We start from the raw sequence: 18750 nt of genomic DNA on the forward strand, positions 1-18750 counted from the left end.
CTCGTACGTACTCCAACCAGATCCAGGATTGACAATTTAACACAGATTTTCTCCAGATTTCCAATCCCCATTACAAGTTTCTGAGTTTAAATACCGCACTTAAGATTTCAGGCTTAAATATCTGGAAAATCTAGAGTAACAGCGATATCGGAATTCGCAGTTTCGGCTTATGGAAAGACAGAATCAGTTTCAGTTGCCAGAATTCATATTTGACGGACGGATCCTCAATACAGATTTATATTACAAAATGCAGTTTCAGTTTCGGATTTTAGAATTGAAATACGATCCATATTAACCCATTATTCGAATTTTTGAACAGAGTACAGTGGTGATCATTTGGCTTATCTCATCCTATTTTCCTTTATTTTTAGACGAAAGACTACGTCTTTCAGTAGGGGGGCAAAATTAGAAAACATGTCTCATTTTTTTATGAATACTTTTATCGTCAATACTTATTTTTGCTGCGAATGTATTTTGATGTTCTGCGTACCAATCGGGATAAAGGGTGTGTCACATCAAATTGCATCACGGAAAAAACGCTGTAGAAATTTAATTTTTAGGAATTATATCTTCAGCTTTCGCTTTAAAATCACATAAGAGTGTATAGATCACGTTGGCCATGCTTCACTGTCAATTTTTCGTAAATTTGGAAAAATGTCGTCGAACGAAAAAGAGCGTCGTGAATTAATCCTGTGCACTCATTTCGAGAATCCGGAGTTGTCACATCGGGACATCGGTAAGATGCTGGGAATCGTCCAATCCACGGTCAGCAGAGTACTAAAACGATACTTCGAGAACCTAACCATCGACCGGAAGGTGAAGAAAGGCAAAAATGGATGCTCCGTCAGTGAAAAAGATCACAAGCGCGTAGTTAAGCAGTTTAGACGTGATCCGAGAAGTTCGGTCCGGGATGTCGCCAATAAGCTGAATTTGTCAAGTTCATTCGTCCAGCGGACCAAGCAGCGGGAGGGCCTGCGTACATACAAGGTTCAGAAGGCTCCTAACCACGACGAAAGGCAAAACATGGTGGGGAAGACGCGAGCCCGGAAGCTGTACACCGAAATACTGACGAAGCCGCATTGCCTGGTAATGGACGACGAAACCTACGTCAAAGCGGACTTTCGTCAGCTGTCGGGCCTGTTGTTCTTCTCCGCAGACGACAAATTCAGCGTTCCGGAGGAGATTCGCAAGCAGAAACTATCCAAGTTTGCCAAAAAGTACATGATGTGGCATGCGATCTACTTATGCGGAAAGCAGAGCGCCCCCTTCGTGATGACCGGCACGGTAAACGGGCAGGTTTACCTTAAGGAGTGCCTACAGAAGCGCTTACTACCACTATTGAAGCAGCACGAGGGCCCGACCATCTTCTGGCCGGATCTCGCTTCGTGCCACTATTCAAAGGACGTGTTGGAGTGGTACGAAGCCAACGGGGTCACCTTCGTGCCAAAGGAAATGAACCCGCCCAACGCGCCGGAGCTTCGCCCAATAGAGAAATATTGGGCGATTATGAAGCAGGCCCTCCGGAAGAACCCAAAAGTTGTCAAATCGGAGGCGGACTTCAAGAGAAAATGGATTTCTGTTCAAAAAAAATTACAACCTGACGTTGTACAGAACCTTATGAACGGGGTAAAGAGGAAGGTACGAGCATACGGGCTTGGGCTCGAAGTATGAAAAATGGAAAATGCCAAAATTTGTTTAATAGTTTTTATTTTACTGTCTAAAATTTTCAAAAGGATCGGTCTACTGGGCGAATTTCTACAGCGTTTTTTCCGTGATGCAATTTGATGTGACACACCCTTTATCTCTACAATATTCATGATATCCTGTACAATATGATTCCCTAGTCTATAAATGAATCAAATACACAAAAAAGGAAAGCCATTTTCCCTCACATTTGTTACGTGCATTTTTTTTTTTGCTTTTTTACCCGTTCTGTCAGTAAAGGGCGGTTTAGAGTTCCCGTGAACGTGAACTTGAACAGGTGGTGAAAAAGTACGATTATTTCACGGTGAACAACATTGCGGACAAACATCTCAGAAAAATTATGGTGAATAGAATATTTTTGTTCACGTTCGCGTTCACATTGAATGTTCGCCAGTGAACGTGAAATAAACAAATATCGTCTTCAAAAAAAACAATTCGGATAAAATATACAGTTGGCTACGTAAATATGGATGATTTGAGTAATGCACTTATTCTTGGTGGCGCTTTCGTTGTTTTGCTATCCATATTGAACACACGAAGAAGGCGAAATCGACGTCTTTATCGGGCACATCCATATTTACTGAAAAGAAATGAATGCGGACGTTTTAGAACTGCCTTCGAGGATATGTTGAGCAGCTCTCGATTTTTCTGTGAAAACTTACATATGGATGTAATTTCATTCAATCGGATTTTTACACGAGTCGAAAAACACTTGGAGTGCTTAGTGAACACTCGACCGAATGATAGAATTCCTTCGAAAATGCGATTGGCGATTGTTTTGGAATTTTTGGCATCTGGTACGATATGTCGTCATATTTCATCAGTATACCGCATAAGCAAATCGTCATTTTGTCATATTATTGATCAGGTCTGTGATGCTATTGTACTAGAGTTTCAAAGCGAGTTTATACCATTCACAAAACAAAATTGGTTGGATGTTGCAAATGAATTCAACTATCGATGGAACTTTCCAAATTGTGTTGGAGCAATCGATGGTAAACATGTTCCAATAGTATGTCCACCCAACTCTGGAAGCTTGTTTTACAACTACAAAATTTTTTTTCCATTATTATGATGGCTATGAGTGATGCAAAATACAAATTTTTGTACGTCAACGTAGGAGCATTTGGAAGTGAAGGAGATAGTGGAGTATTTGCTGCAGATCCCATTGGGAAAAAGATCTGCAATGATCAATTGCCATTACCTGAAGAAAGCACAATCAATGGACACACACTACCTTTCTTCTTCATTGGAGATGATGCGTTTCGTCTTCAGTCCCGAATAATGAAGCCTTATGTGCCATCAAAAGGGAAGTCACTCACACCGGAAGAAAGAATTTTCAACTATAGGTTGAGCCGAGCTCGCCGTTGTGTCGAGAATGCGTTCGGAATACTGACACGGAAATGGCTGTGTTTAAGTCATCCACTTAGGTTGGAGCCTCAGCGTGCATCAAAGGTTATTTTAACCTGCTGCGTTCTCCATAATTTGCTTATTGACAACAAGAGATACTGTCCAGCAGGATTTGCTGACTATTATGATGCAAATGGCAATTTAATGGAAGGAAGATGGAGAACAACGGGACACGATATGACACCATTGCAAATAACCGGAGGACGAAGTTCAAACAGAGCAAAAGAGATACGCAATGTGTTGAAAAACTACGTTAATTCTTCTGCTGGCAGCATTTCTTGGCAAACGGCATCCATGTAAAAGTTGTCGTTTTATTCAAATTAGAATAAAAATAATAAAAGTATCATATAATACATATAAACGCAATTAGTTTTATTTAATAATTTTCCATATTCATTCTCCATTTCTTTCTTTCTCACGCTTTTTCAAAATAGAATTATACGTCATTGAAATGAATTGAACATTCAAATCCGTGATTACATCTTCGTCAAGTTGTTCATAAAGTTTTTCCATTTGAAGCCAAATGTGCTGATGCTTCAATTCCTGGGTTGTTTCACCACGTTTCTCGATGAACGAACTAATGGATCGGCTAACTAAAAGAGCGGCTTCCATCGATGGATCGTCACGATCACGCTTTCTTTTTTTTGTCATATATGAGTAATCGCTGCTGGTAGACGCAGCGTCATTATTGTGCAGATCTGACACTGCAGATGAGCTCGGACGAGGAGTTATAAAATCGTCCCCTCCCAATGACACAGTCTGGCGTATATTGGAAGCAAAGTTTTATTCCTAAAACGCCGTTGCTTCACGCAACTCTCCCACTTCTTGTGATTCCTCTAGATCGTCGTCAACTTCTTCTGGGGCCGCATCACCACTTTTAGTCTTCGATGAATTTTTAACTTTTTGTAGGAGGTAACGATGCGTATCTTTAGCTTTTTTCCAGACATTTTTAGCATCAGCAACTGAAAATTAAAAATTCCAATGTCAGCAGAATGCAAATGTTTGATATTATTATAAGAAAACTTACTTGATATTTTCATCGCTTTTGCGATATCTCCCCAAGCAGCATTACGTTTTGATACATTCCTGTACAATTTATCTTTTTTATCCCACAGGCAGGAATACTTTTTTACTTGTCTGGCAACTTACTTTTTTTGTTCCTCCAGCATAATATTTTTATTGTACTTCGCTGGAGAAACATCATATACGGACCTGTTTTCCGTTTGGACGATTTCTTCCAATTCTATATCCATTTCTTGGATAACAATATCGTCACAAAAACATCCATAACCCACTATCAAAGCACAACAACAATAGCAGTTCACGATGAAATAATTTTCAGAATGCCTTGGAACATTCGAACGTGAACGTGAACGGGGAAATATTTTGACGTCTATATTCACCACTTTTTCGCGTTCACGTTCACCAAAGTCGGTGAACTATGGTGAGTTCACCAACATCTCGATTCCACGGTGGAAATTCAGAATCGTTGTGGAATATTGAATTAATCTACTTTTATCAATATGAATTGTGTTTAAACATGTTTTTCAACTAGAAAATGTTCCTTCCTATCGTTTCACGATGTTTACCTCGCGTTTTATGGATGAATTGATGAATTATTAACAAAAAAGTGTTTGTCCGCGTTCACGTTCACGGGAACTCTAAACCTACCTTAACGAGCAACTCATGGAGCGGTGAGATACAGTGTTTGTACACCACTGCGAAGCAGGGGCGCGTAAATCGCTCGCTCGAGATGCAAATGAAGTGTTCATTCTACGGACACTCGACACTGTTTGAACTTTTCGAATGGCATTAACGTTTCCAGAGGAATTTTTGTCGTCTCAACGTAGTGTCTCTGAGCAATTTTCATTAGTGCTTAGTTGAGATTATTTATGCCAAATACTACGCCTTAAGGGGGACCCCTGTCTGGAAGGTCGAAAAAAAAAGAATATTCGTGATTTTTTTTTCTCGGATGTTCGGAATAAAGTGAAGTGTTCGGGTATTTTGGTTATTGTTTAAGGTATATTTGAAGATGTATTTTCCATTTTTTGAATGCATGAATAATGATTATTACGCTGTTGACAGCTGGATGCGTAGATGCTGTCTCAAAATCGGTACCTTGCTGGTGGTATCGGTTCTGAAGCACGGGTGTCGCAGAACAAATTCCAATTAATATTTTGAAACTTTAGGACAATACCTACAGTGTTACAGAGGGGTTTTTTGAAAATTGAGTTTTTGTTAAAAATGAGTTATTTTTCATAAAAAATCGCTAATTAGAAGCTCATAAAAAATCGAAATAATTAGATAATTCATTTTTACATACTGATAAAAAATTTCAGTCAAATCAGTCGAGTAGATCCTGAGTTATCGATACCACCAGCTGAAAAACATGGTTTCGAGAAAAACGCGTTTAAAAATTCGTACAGCAATACTATATCCTTTGAGGTGAGCTCATACTTTTGGCTGTAACTTTCCAACGAAATCAAATATCGAAAAATTCATTTAGGACAACATTTGAGAGGGCATAACCTTCGCAAAAGTGCATACAATTCAAATTCGATTTTTAAGCCCTTCCAGACCGGGGTCCCTTCTTAACCCCTTGAACGTCAATTCATTTTCAGTCAGCACCACATTCCTCAGTTTTGAATGATTTTTTTCATAGCGATATTTGTTGAAACAACAACATTCATATTCAAATGGCCGTTATTTTGGAAATTTTCGAATTTTCAAAAACTAACAACAAAATTTAATATCCAAAGTATTGCCCATCGCTAGTCACAGCTTTCTCCCATCTTTCTGGCAATCCACGGATCTTTTTGCGGAAACAATCGGCCGGTTTGTCGGCTAACCACAAATCGATCCAATTTTTGACTTCATCAAAATTGGAGAAGTGCTGGTCAACCAGGCCATGTTTCATCGATCGAAAAAGGTAGTAATCGGACGGAGCAATGTCTGGAGAATACGGTTGATGGGATATGACCTCCCATTTCAGCGTTTCCAAGTATGTTTTGACCGGTTTCGCGACATGTGGCCGAGCATTGTTGTGCTACAAAATAATTTTATCGTATCTTTGATCGTATTGTGGTCGTTTTTTCTTCAGTGCACGGCTCAAACGCATTAATTGTCGTCGCTAGAGGCCAGCTGGTTCCGCCATATAGACAGCATGAATATTCCGCGCGGTCGTCGATGTTGATACATGGCCGGGGAATCCATACGTCCGGAACGTTCTTCGTCTTCCAAGTCAAAGTTACCACTTTTAAACCGTGCAAATCACGTCTGACACGTTCGCTCAGTTGGAGCATGGTCACCATAAACTTCCACCAAAATGCGATGACTTTCCGCAGCATTTTTCTTCATTTTGAAGTAATGAAGTAACTCCCCGCCAAAACACTCTCTTTAGTACGAAATTCGACATATTCGAAATGGCAAAAAACTATGTTGTTTACGCTTCAACTTTTTCACTTATACTGAAAAAGACGCGTAATGACAGTAGCTTTCCAACGAATGTCTGGAAATTTGATTCACTGCAATAATAATCAAGTTACGCCATCTGCTGTAAAACCGGAGAAACTTACCGGTACACCTAATATTATGTAGAATACATATTCGATACGAAGAAGTAAATTTTCAATTACAATTTATATTTGAGAAGTGTGTTTATTACATCTGAAATTTATTAGGATTTTCACTTTACAACGATAAAACACGAAGCTTAATGACATCAACGCGGATTGTTGCGAGATTTTTTTTTTCTCACTTCAAAATCATACCTTAAGGATGGAAAATTTACATTGAGATGATTTTATATACAGCCATTCCATGCCAAACCAACACAGATCAGATTTTCGTTAAGTTTTGTAGTTTTGTTTCTTATCGCAGAATATTTGACCCGGGTTCAGGGTGGTCCGAAAAATCAATTTTTCCCCATTTTTCCAAAAAATCCTAACTTTTGAACTACTGGACCGATCCAGATGATCGCACTATTATTTCATATTTCAACTTAAAGCCAATTAGCTAGTCTTTTTCGAAAAAAATATTACTTTTGCAAAACATCAGTCTACATGGTTTCGGGGCCAACGGCACTGTATTTTTATATTTTTGTCTCGAAAGCAGTGAACTTTTTACATAACATATCCACAAATCAGCGATGTGTTTTTCCGTTCTCTCGGGTAATTTTGAAAAGTCATAACTCATGAACGATAGAAATCACATCTCTGATTTTTGGTTATGCTATGTAAAAAATCTTCAGGTTTCAAGAAAAAATATAAAAAAATCAGCGCCCTTGGTCCCGAAACTATGTAAACTATGAAAAACAAATTCAATCAAGAATTACGAAAACAAAATCCTACTTTTTGTAAGTGTAATATTTTTTCAAAGCCTTTATAATTGGCGTCAATTCGATATGTTGGTCCTCTGAATCGTCTGAAGTTATGAATTAATAAAAAAGAGTCATTTTTGGGGAAAAAAAAGAGTACCCTTCCACCAGCTAAACTATCTGAGTGTCGCAACATCAGATTGTCACAGATTCAGGTCCCTGCAAAATGATTTCAAGGACAAAAATTTTCGACGAGAAAGCAAACATATTCTCGGAGGATAGAATCTTTAACTTGCTTGAAAATTGACGAAAGATTGTAGGACAAAACTGTGCATATAAAATTGAATAAATGTATGTCGACCTCTAGACATGATGCTTTTGTTTCCCCAAGAATTAATCTTTCTTCCTGATTTTTATTTTCATTTTCCTTGATTTTTGAAAATTATAGTTGGCAATCCTGCTCGAAAAAAATATTTGGCCCATCTTTTGATATCATAATTTATTTCATTAATGGAGCTTTAAGATATCAAGAAGCCTCTGTTCGTTGGATTGTTTGTTTGAACAAGTGAATTGCCCTTCTATTTTGAGGGCGAGATTAAAAATATAAAATTTAGATGATAATTTTTTTTTTGAAAACACAAATCCCATTAAAATTCGCATTAAAATAACAATATATGCGTGTGGTGCTAAACTACAGAACCACTCTTCACCAGATGGCATGAAAATCGACGCGGTGCTTTTATCGAACGAAATTGCATTTCGTCTGGAGGCAACCGTCACAGAATGAATGTATTAAATAAAACACAATTACACAGTCCGTTCATTGCGGCGAAGATCATTCTTCGACCAATTATCGATGTCCTTAGCAGGCGAATTTTATTGAGAAGCACAGGGGCGGAGCGTCAGCTACACAACCAATACGGGAATTTCTGTCTTAGTGTTTCTCCCACTTACTACTGCGGACAATAGTTGAGTAATCACATCATCCAGTTGCATAAAAAATTGATTTCAATTTCAATTTCCTTTGACGAGTCTCTAGTTGCCAATAATACCATAAGGCGTTCAAATTATCTAAATTTTTATGTTTTTAACGGTTTGAAGAATCAAAGCGAAGTTATGATCATGCACCCAAAATTGATTTTTAGCTCATGTCATGACATAACATAATAAAAAAAGTCATGACTCACAAATACTCACAAATAATCATTTGTATTATATATATGGTACGGCAATATAAGATAATACGAGCGAGCGAAACAAAAGACAAATAATCTTTCCGCATACTTTGCCACATACACGGCCCAGACCGAGATAGATATTGTTCTCCTTCATGCGCTCCTCTTTTACTTTTAGAAAACGGTAACGGTATTGAATTAAAGAGACTTTAAACTCAGAGAGTTCATTCGTCTCTACTTTTAGAAAACACTTCCCAACTTCATTTTATAATCAGGTGCAATATTATCACGTATTTACTAACAACTGCTGAAGCATCATTAGCCATGTGAATAGCGTGGTCGTATAAAATAGCTTTGCATCCCAGCCTGCCTTGGTTCGATCCCCATTGACGTCGTATGGACTTTTTTTTTTGGCACAATCCCAAATGAAATGGGAAAAGAAAACAGAGAGAGAGAGATGTCTACTCGCATACATACAAACCATTTTTAAAACAGCTCATTATTTGCGCATTTGACTCTCCAGCACACGAAATGGCATCATTTCTGCTAAAGATGATATGTTTTCAGCCAACGGTAGGTTTGGTGTGATTAGTCCACCTCTGATCATGGTTTGTCCGAAAAATGATCATGGTTTGTCCGGTTTTAGAAATCACAATTTTTGAATGAAGAAATTCGAATTTTCAAATAGGTCATCATATTGATCGATTCATAATGAAGGCTTTCTTCAGAATATTTCCTTTTCTTGGGATTTTAAAGGTAAATAACACTCAACACAAATAAACTAAAAAAAACAAAACAAACAAACTGTAGCACGCCAAACCATGATCTATTAAGGTCATCGAGATTCATTAATTACATGGTTTAGATGTTTAAATCTGATCCAAATAGTGTGCAAGCATGATGTTTACAATATTTATAAGTGTTATAATCCAGAAAAGGTCTGAATACGTACCAAATAATCATCTGGCGATTGATTAAAAGTTAGCTCAAATGAGGGGCGCTTTGACACCAATAGAAGGTGGACTTTATAAACCTTGAAAACTAGATTCACAATCTATAAAAATATCCTATAAAACTACTTTAAATCATGAAAAAGACTATTTTATTTATATGTTTGAATACATTTGAACACCTGGCACAGTTTTGACACATATTTTCGAATGGACAAACCAACGTCATTTACCTTAATACCAACAGTACGACATTCGCCTCATATACCTAACTTTTATACCTAACGACATTCGGTCACGTCACGAAAATTGCCCAATTCAACACTCCTCAACAATCTATTTCAATTTAAGCAATTATATGTTTTCTCAATTGTTAATTTGTCGATATCCATTAAAAAATATAGGTATAATGTGGCAGTGTGCAGTAAATATTTGTTAAATCTGGTCAGGCATAACTTCAGAAGGTGACTTGACCGAAGAAATTTTTTCAGACAGAATTGAATCTCTATGCAGCAAGTCAAGTTATTAACGGTGGAAATATTTTTTTCCAAAACTGATATTTTTTCTAAACATACACCAACAAAGAACAATATCTCTGTTCTAGGATTGGGACTTTTCACGACACTCTTCGTGTATTCTAAAGCATCGTTAGCTTAGGAATGCTCCACTTGTTCGCTCCAGAATCGTTCTACAAACAATGGCAGGAAAGTAGCATTACACAACAATAAGCAATCATTCGTTTGATAACCAATCATTTAATACATCCTCCCAGTACAAAGAACCTGAGATTCACAATAAGTTCAATACAGAGCTACTCATTCTTCGAGGATATACAGAAAATAATGTGCAAACTTTGTTCCTTTCTTTCCCTGTCATCGTCGGACATTGCCACAAATAATCGAGTGCACTTTTCTTAGCCAATGATTGACTTAATAAAAAGCAGCATTCCATCCCCATGCTCCTTCTTCTTACAGCGTGGGGGGAAATGAAGAAAGTAATTTAATAAAGGACAGCCACTTACTTAACCTTAAATCTCTCTACCGTATCATTCGCTGTCGAGATACTTAGATTATCTGCGACGGAACAGACTCCCCCATATCCGGCAGAGTGCTAGTGCGTCGTATTGACAGAAAGACGCAACCGTCATCCTCGTTGTTGTTGTCGTCAAGCGACAGAGAGAGAGCCCAGCAAACCAAATCCAATCGTATCTCCCTTCTTCAGTTTTCCGCTTCGATCAGCATCGTTTCCTTGGCAGCTCCCAGCTTCCTGACTCGAGCAGGGTTTCCCGTTTTCGGTCTCATCCAGGGTGTCGTTAACATCCCTCTTCTTGTCCTACAACACAACTGCCGAGGCGGCCACCACCGCCAACAAGGACTTGCTTTTGTGAGGCAGAACAATTATCACATAATCATCATCAGCATCAATTCCACTCACGCCCCACCCCCTTCTCGTTGAAGACCAATTTTGTGTAATATCAATTCCATCGATATTGTTTGTTTGTGCGAGGGTGTGTGTGTGTGCACGTTTGTTAGTTGAAAAGCATCTGTCGAAATATGTACACAATTGCCACCATCTCTTCATCCACCCTTTTTGGGGGGAAGGAAGGAAATGTCTGCATAAGGCGGAAAATGTATCTCCCGACGGGTTTTCCGTGCAGTCGGAAGAAGCGATAATTGAAATATCTTTACCCCCTTTGTTTTCAGATGCTATCGGAAGTGATGAGAGGTATGCAACTGGTGCTGATTCTGGTTATCGTAATCGAATTCATAAATTATTATCAATTTCGCAGGACAAATATTCAACCTTATATTTTCGATTGCCGGAGGCAAATGAGTAATTCATCGAAATGTTCGTCAATCGTTCGACAAATTGTCAATCTACTTAATTCGACCTTACAGAATCGTCAACGTCATTTGATGCCGCATTTAAGTAATTGTTTTCTGCGCTTCTAACCGTTTTCCTCCAATGTTTATTTTCGAAATTATAGCGCAACCCACTCACTTGACATTGTTCTCCGTCAACGCTGCTGCCGGTGCACCCAGGACGATATCCTTTTCTCAACGGAATAGCGCGCGTTCAAACTACCAACCCAACACAATGGCAGCTGTCAAATTCCATTCGCTGTGATTCGTTTCGACAGCGTTGACAAAGCTGTCACAGCAGCAGCACGACTCAGTCTCAGTGCTTTTCTTGGGTGCAATGGGACACAAAGAAGACATAGACTGAGGGGTTTCAATTTAGAAAATTACAATCGTCTTTTGGGACGAAATTTCATTTTCTCTTCGTGACAGAGGAACAATACCATCGGGGACGAGAAGAGATACACGTTCAAGCTTCGGCACATTCTCACACTGACAGGTGCCACGTGGCCGCACTTTTGCGAGCTCTAATCTGGGTCAATCTTTAAATTAAATGACAGGTCAATTGCTAGGGGGTTCATACGATGATCGGGTAGGGCTGAACGCTTAGGAGGTGACATCACTTCGAATATTGAATGGGTTTTGTCAATTTGAATATTCGTTTGATGAGGAATTCAATTCAACTACAAGGAACTCCTTGTACTTGTCTACTGATACTCGATTCGATTCTTTGTTTTTAAGAGGCTTTAAACTTTGCAGTTCATTCGCCTCTAATACTGATATGATATTCTTGATATGCTTTTCACGTAGAATTTTTCTGGGTGGACATTCCCAAACATTCGCACCTACATTAGATTCGAGTACATTCACTACATTACTGGTTTGTGAAGACGAATTGTCACGATGACAAACAATTTTTTATCATGATTTGTATTCTTCACTAGCTGACTCGGCAAACTTCGTCCCGCCCGAAATTTATTTTTCGTTATCACATTCACGTTTTCCTACTATGCGCACATTCATAGGTCCAATCGCAGCACTGTGCATTGATTGATTTTCTAATCTACCCTTTAAAATTATCTTTTACTATAGAATTCCAAGTACTTCTACCAAAACTTGTCATTATAGTATCAGATTATTTTCAGACACAATTCTCGTTCAAGATTTTTCAATCACCTGCAAATAACATGTTTCTCCATTACATGGAATAAATATTTGATACAGAACATATGATAGAATAAAGACAGCCCTAAATCGGACGATTCCTTTCTGGAGTTTTGCTCTTATCAACACATTCGGTGATCCATTTTTATCTATATAGATAGAAGAAGATATAGGAGTGTGTTTTATCACATTAAAAAAATCAATTTTGCCATGTTTGGTTGGGATGTTTGGTTGAAATATGTGTATTATTTTTACGGGACCCCTCTCCATTTCAGAGGAGGGAGGGGTGTCATACCATGATAGAAACATTTCTCATATTCAAAAACCTTCACATGCCAAATTTGGCTTCATTTGATTGATTAGTTTTCGAGTTATGCAGAAATTTGTGTTTCATTCGTATGGCAGCCCCCCTTAGAGAGGAAGGAGAAGTGTCGATTCACCATAGAAACGTTTGGTGCCCTCTAAAACCTCCATATCGGTCCCAAAAACCCCTATATGCTAAGTTTAATTCCATTTGTTTGATTAGTTCTCCAGTTGTTCAGCACCCTCCCGTTCCCCTGTTTAGAGAGGAGAAAGGAGTATCAAAACACTATAAAAACATTTATTGCCCCCTAAAACCTCCAAATGCCAAATTTTGTTTCATTTGCTCGTTAAGGTCCCGAGTAATGCAGAAATTTGTGTTTCATTTGTATGGCAGCCCCCTCTAAGAGAGAGGGGAGGAGTATGTAATCACCGTAAAAACATTTATAGCACCCTAAAACCATATGACAAATTTGGTTTCATTTGCTTAAGTAGTTTCCGAATCCATAAGAATCAGACAGACAGAAATCCATATATATATATCACATATATATATATATATATATATATATATATATATATATATATATATATATATATATATATGTGATATATATATATATATATGGATATATATATATATATATATATATATATATATATATATATATATATATATATATATATTTATAAATATATATAAAGCGTCGTGCACAAATTACGTAACTAAAAATGAGGTTTTTGGACCCCCTCCTCCCTTATGTAACAAAAAGTAACGCAAGACGAACCCCTCTCCCCCTCATGTAACGTAACGCCAATCTGTACACAAAGTAAAACCCGTTTGAAAAATTTTTAGCTTTTTTTAACGAAATGAGCATATCAACGTAAAAAAAAAACAGATATCTGCCCAGGAATCAAATGTTTAGGCGAAAGTTCTTTATATGCGAGTAGTGACTTCGGAAGAACTTTCGACAAGATCATAGAATTTCGAACAAACAGAGATGGAAAATTAATGCTCACATCTGTTGGGATTGGTGCTTTCAAACCATCTGGCGTTTAGCTGAGAAGATCATGAACTGGTAGAAATTGATGTTGATTTACGCAAAAATTACTACTCCTTCGTTCAATGCGGCAGTTCCTGCCGTTACATTTCACTACCTGCAAAAGTTCTAAGGATGTCTTTACGTGACGTGCAAACAGCTTGATATTGTACTAATTCCGCTTCGTCGATTTGGGAGTTTGCGGACTTAATAGGGGAAAGACGGACACTTGCAATACAGTGTATCAATATCTGTGACACTAACTGAGTACACTTAGCTGGCTTTCTGTGAAATTTATTAATAAAAACAAAAAATTATCTACAGAGAGCAGCTCGATGTAAATTTCCGTCTGCAGAAGATAAGGTTCTCATTGTTATCGAGTAATTTTTTTGGGTATTTTTCGCTACATGAGTGTTTTACCATCACATCTCTTCCAATTTATCGAATCAGCGGTGAAGTTTTATCATTTTGACTCCAGAAATATTTATGAAAACAAAATACGAAACAATTCGGGTAAGACGGACACTCCATCGACTAAAAACGAACATTTCGTTCTTGAAATAAATTGATTATCTCCTCCTTCTTTGTTTAACAGATGCCCACTAACTACGTTTGCAAGGGCAACCAGATATCATGGACGAACAAGCAGAGCGGTTTTTAAAACCTAATCCGAATTTGTCATTCCGAATGCCGGAAGCTATTTTGGACCTGAAAAAAATTGCAAATTGCAAGCCTTTTAGGTGATTTTAGTCTAACCTTTTTGTTCGAACATTTTTAAGGCCTATTTGAAGACCACCAAAACTATGTACTTGATCATAAACTTGAATTTTCAGATAGTGGTCATCTTTCCCACCCCAGGTGTCCGTCTTTCCCGACTCAATCCTATTTTTTTTTAAAGTCGGACACATTAATTTTGCAAAATTTCTGCCTCAAAGACAAATTTTATTAAGAAAAGATACCTAGACTATCAATTTGTGGTGAGATAGCTATATATATTTTTTGTGAAGTTCACGAAGATATCCGTCTTTACCATCCTTCCCCTATATTCTGCTTCGACAGGATATCCATCGATCGCTAGGTTATTCCACAAATCAGCTAACGATTCCCCTGCATACTAAAAATGTTTTATTTCCAATTCCGGGTCCCTTGTTTCGAGTTTTTATCCATGTGAGATCCCTCATGATCACGAGAAAGTATTTAACCTGCCGGAAAAGACAGACAATCCAACTCAGTTGAATGCACTGCGTGCTGGAGAATTTGTAGCAACTAATATTGCCTCAAAATTCAATTGATTAAAATAATAGATCGAAAATGTCTATGACCTTTTTAAAACGAGGGTTCTCGTCTGGTGCTCCATTCACATTAATTACTGGTTACAGGTTACTGGCTTGATTATTCTTCGGTATCGAATAATCTCGAATTAAGGCAGCTCGCACATACTTTGCTAATCGATCCCATGAGGAAATGCGTTCGAAGAACAGTGCCTTCCTGAACAAACTGCAACATATATTGGAACACTGCATAGAACAACTTCAGCAAGATCGAGGTGCTCTAGCTTTATTTTGCTTTTTTTTGCATCCTGCGATAACAGACGGAATAAGCTTATGTTTTCTAGCCATGACAGAATCATGATTCGATAGATTAAGGCAATATTCGAGATGCATTAAGCGGTGCCTGCTTACTGCCCATTACAACACGTGCTTTATCATCTTGGCTCATCGAAGCTAGGGGCGCGTGAATTTATTCAGGAATAAAAATGGCACTTTGTTACGTAACGATCACGGCTAACCCCCCTCCCCCCTATGTCACATTAAGTAACGAAACTTCGACCCACCTCCCCCCCCCCCTACTCACGTTACGTAATTTGTGCACGACGCCTAATGAAAAAAGAGGTTTTTAGAAAAGAAACTCGTGAAAAAAATATAACCCTTTCCAGAAAAAAGTGTAGAGTCTAGACTTACTTTGTATGTAAGTATAAATTTATCATTTACGCTGAAAAATAAGTCTCAATGTAACTAATATTTAACATAATTTCGCTTATTGTTGAGGAATGCGCTACGTGATATGAATAACTTGATTCCAACCCATACCGTGCCAACAATCGTTCCCAACCTTGTTACGCGATATTTACAAACATTGATTAAGTAATTTCAAGAAAACACACCCAAAGTACCCTCCTATTACCGAATCCGCAGAGTGTCATCCCAATTACGTCGCGAGGGTGAGCGGCAAATAATGACATTCAACACAAAAACGTTCGCTGCATGGTTCTTTTCTATTAAGCACCAAACACCGTCTGCCATTCCGCATACTCTAGGAGGGGGTGGAAGATGATGATTACACACTCGCAACGACAATCGACAAATATTTGCCTGTTCGATCTCCTCGGGAAAACAAGATTCTGTGCCTCATCATTCCGGTGTCGCTTTTTGTGCTTCTGTTTTCGATCAGAAAGCACACAATGCGATGACGGTGCAACAAAACAACAACACAACCCCTGCTGCAGTTGCTGTCCGCGTCCCTTTCGGGTCCCACCGGTTAAACAACGGGCATTTGGGACATCATCCCCGCACTTCGAGATGCATTGAGTGAGGGTGTAGTTTCTCGTCCTTCCGGTGTTCCCCGGTACTGTTTACCGATAGATTGAACGAGGCGCAAACAAAACAGGTTTTTCGAAAATAATTTTTGTTCTATTGAGCCGTATTGTCGTATTGTTTCCGGATCTGATTGTTTTATTGTCGCGAAGGGGGTTGGGGAGGGAGTTCCAACTCAGCAAACAACAAGGAACCGTCGATGCCGAGAGTTCGGGGTCTGGGGGTTTTTGGAGACTACGAATCTCCGTGCGGAATTGAACACACATTCGCGCTGCTTGTGAGGGCAGTCATGTGTTATGATCTCCCACTCGTAGAACCGGAACCGGCTGCGTTCGTTTCGTGAATTCTAGTTTTCTCTTCCGATTGTAGTTCGGAGTTTACACAATGTGTGAGCTGGGCGCAGTTTGTAAAATATTTACGCTCTGCTTAGCCGTGAAATAACTCAAATCAGTCCGAAATCCAATCGATGCCGTTCGATGCTTTTCAATAAAGTCTCTAGTGTTCATTGTGCCCGATTCAATACGTGGTCATGTAATGATTTTTATCAGTAGGCAAGGATTAAGAGATTAGGAGCGCATAAATTCCCGCTTAAATCGGAAATGTTCCGCTCTGTTGGACATTCCGCGTGGTTGCAAGCATAATTCGTTCCCGAGACTGCTGCGCATCCCTGAAGTGACATTACCCCATCCGAGAGAGATCACTGGCTGCTGCCAATGGCAACAGCATCCCAACAACATCGGCTGCCTTCTTCGGGTCTTACCAACCAACCAACCAACCGACAGCGTTACATTTCTGCTGGTAGAATCCGCTGAAAGGCATCGCCACATTGTCTCCCGTCGGCATTGGCCCTGACGGTTGTTGGAGTAGGAAGACCAAAGTGGGGGAAGGAAAAGGAAGGAGGACATTCATTACAGCTCACAACACATTGTCGGCAGCGGGAAATCGGAGCTCGTCAAGTTTCACCAAGCGAGAAAGAAGACCTCTCGCGCTGAATGGAAGTTGCAAGTCAGCGAATTGTAATTTACAAAATGGATACAAACTGTGGAAGCAGCATAACAACTGATGACAAAAAGAGGAAACACAGACACAGGAAAAACGACATGTTGTTTAGCGCTCCGTTTCCAGGATCCAGCTCGAGCTTCCGGATGTTTTCATGGCGAGCATTTGTTGTGTTTTGTTTGCGTCGTTGTTTGTTGGGCCCGAAGAAAGAATCATCCCCAGGAACAATGGGGCAGAGCGGCCTTCGCCGAAATACAGACCGAAAAAAAACCTTCTCATTTCCATTTTATTCACATCATTTCGATGCGCTGTCGGAGCGGTGGCGGCAAGGGGGAACAAATATCGAAGAAAAATAGTTCGCTGGAATAACAGCCCACAAGAATGCCCTTTCTTCGGTTCTTTTGTGAAAAGTACAAATTTGAATTAATTCCGTGACTCCGTGGTTTTTTTTTCCCTGCTGTTTTCATTTTCCAAATACAGGAGCCGAATGGAAGCTTCTGACCGAGGACGAGAAGAGACCATTCATCGACGAGGCCAAGCGGTTACGAGCGATGCACATGAAGGAACATCCCGATTACAAGTATAGGCCCAGACGAAAACCCAAGCCCATTCGACGCGATGGGTATCCCTACCCGATGACGTATCCTTCCGTACCGGTTGATGCACTGCGGGCAGGTTAGTGGACCTTTTTACTTATTTTTTGTGCTAGTTCTTTTGCTCTAATAACATTAAGTTCAATAACTATCAAAGTACACAAGTTGTGCCAAAGTTTCTACAATCTTCACTACACTCTGTCCAACTTCTATAAGACCACCCTGATTGTATTGCGTTACAACACAAAGAGTTAGAATTTCAACAAGATACATTCATACATTGTAGAATGCTTAGAATAAAGTATATTTGACGCCAATTTCGATCAAAAGAGTGGTTTGTTTATTTATTGTGCTTAAATATGATAATTTCAGCTGTCCAATTTCTATAAGACCATTTCAAAATTCATATGTATTATTAATGAAAAATTCAAAACTATTGCCTGATTTACATGTCAATAAATGGCAACCTTGCCATTTCGGCTAATAACCTGAAAAAATCGTGTTGGCATACTATTCACCAAATTTTGCTGAACGATATCTTTCCATTTTTACTGAAATTGTGACCTTGAGCTCTTCAATCGTGGTGTACCGCTTTCCTTCAGTGTAGATTCTGCGTTCAAGGATCCCCCTAAGATTTTCATCAGGAT

General features: G+C 38.9%; 1 protein-coding gene across 3 annotated transcripts in view; it reads left to right on the forward strand.

Annotated features, from left to right (window-relative positions):
* LOC129771529 (transcription factor sox-2) overlaps positions 1-18750 on the forward strand; it is a 222051-nt gene that overhangs the window by 130065 nt on the left and 73236 nt on the right. For all 3 annotated transcript variants that reach the window (XM_055775273.1, XM_055775275.1, XM_055775274.1), the window contains exon 4: positions 17991-18185. In XM_055775273.1, the coding sequence (XP_055631248.1) occupies positions 17991-18185 (195 nt within the window). The remainder of the gene's footprint in view (positions 1-17990; positions 18186-18750) is intronic.

The sequence above is a fragment of the Toxorhynchites rutilus genome, chromosome 2 (genome assembly GCF_029784135.1).
Source record: "Toxorhynchites rutilus septentrionalis strain SRP chromosome 2, ASM2978413v1, whole genome shotgun sequence".
NCBI classification, from domain to species: Eukaryota; Metazoa; Arthropoda; class Insecta; order Diptera; family Culicidae; genus Toxorhynchites; species Toxorhynchites rutilus.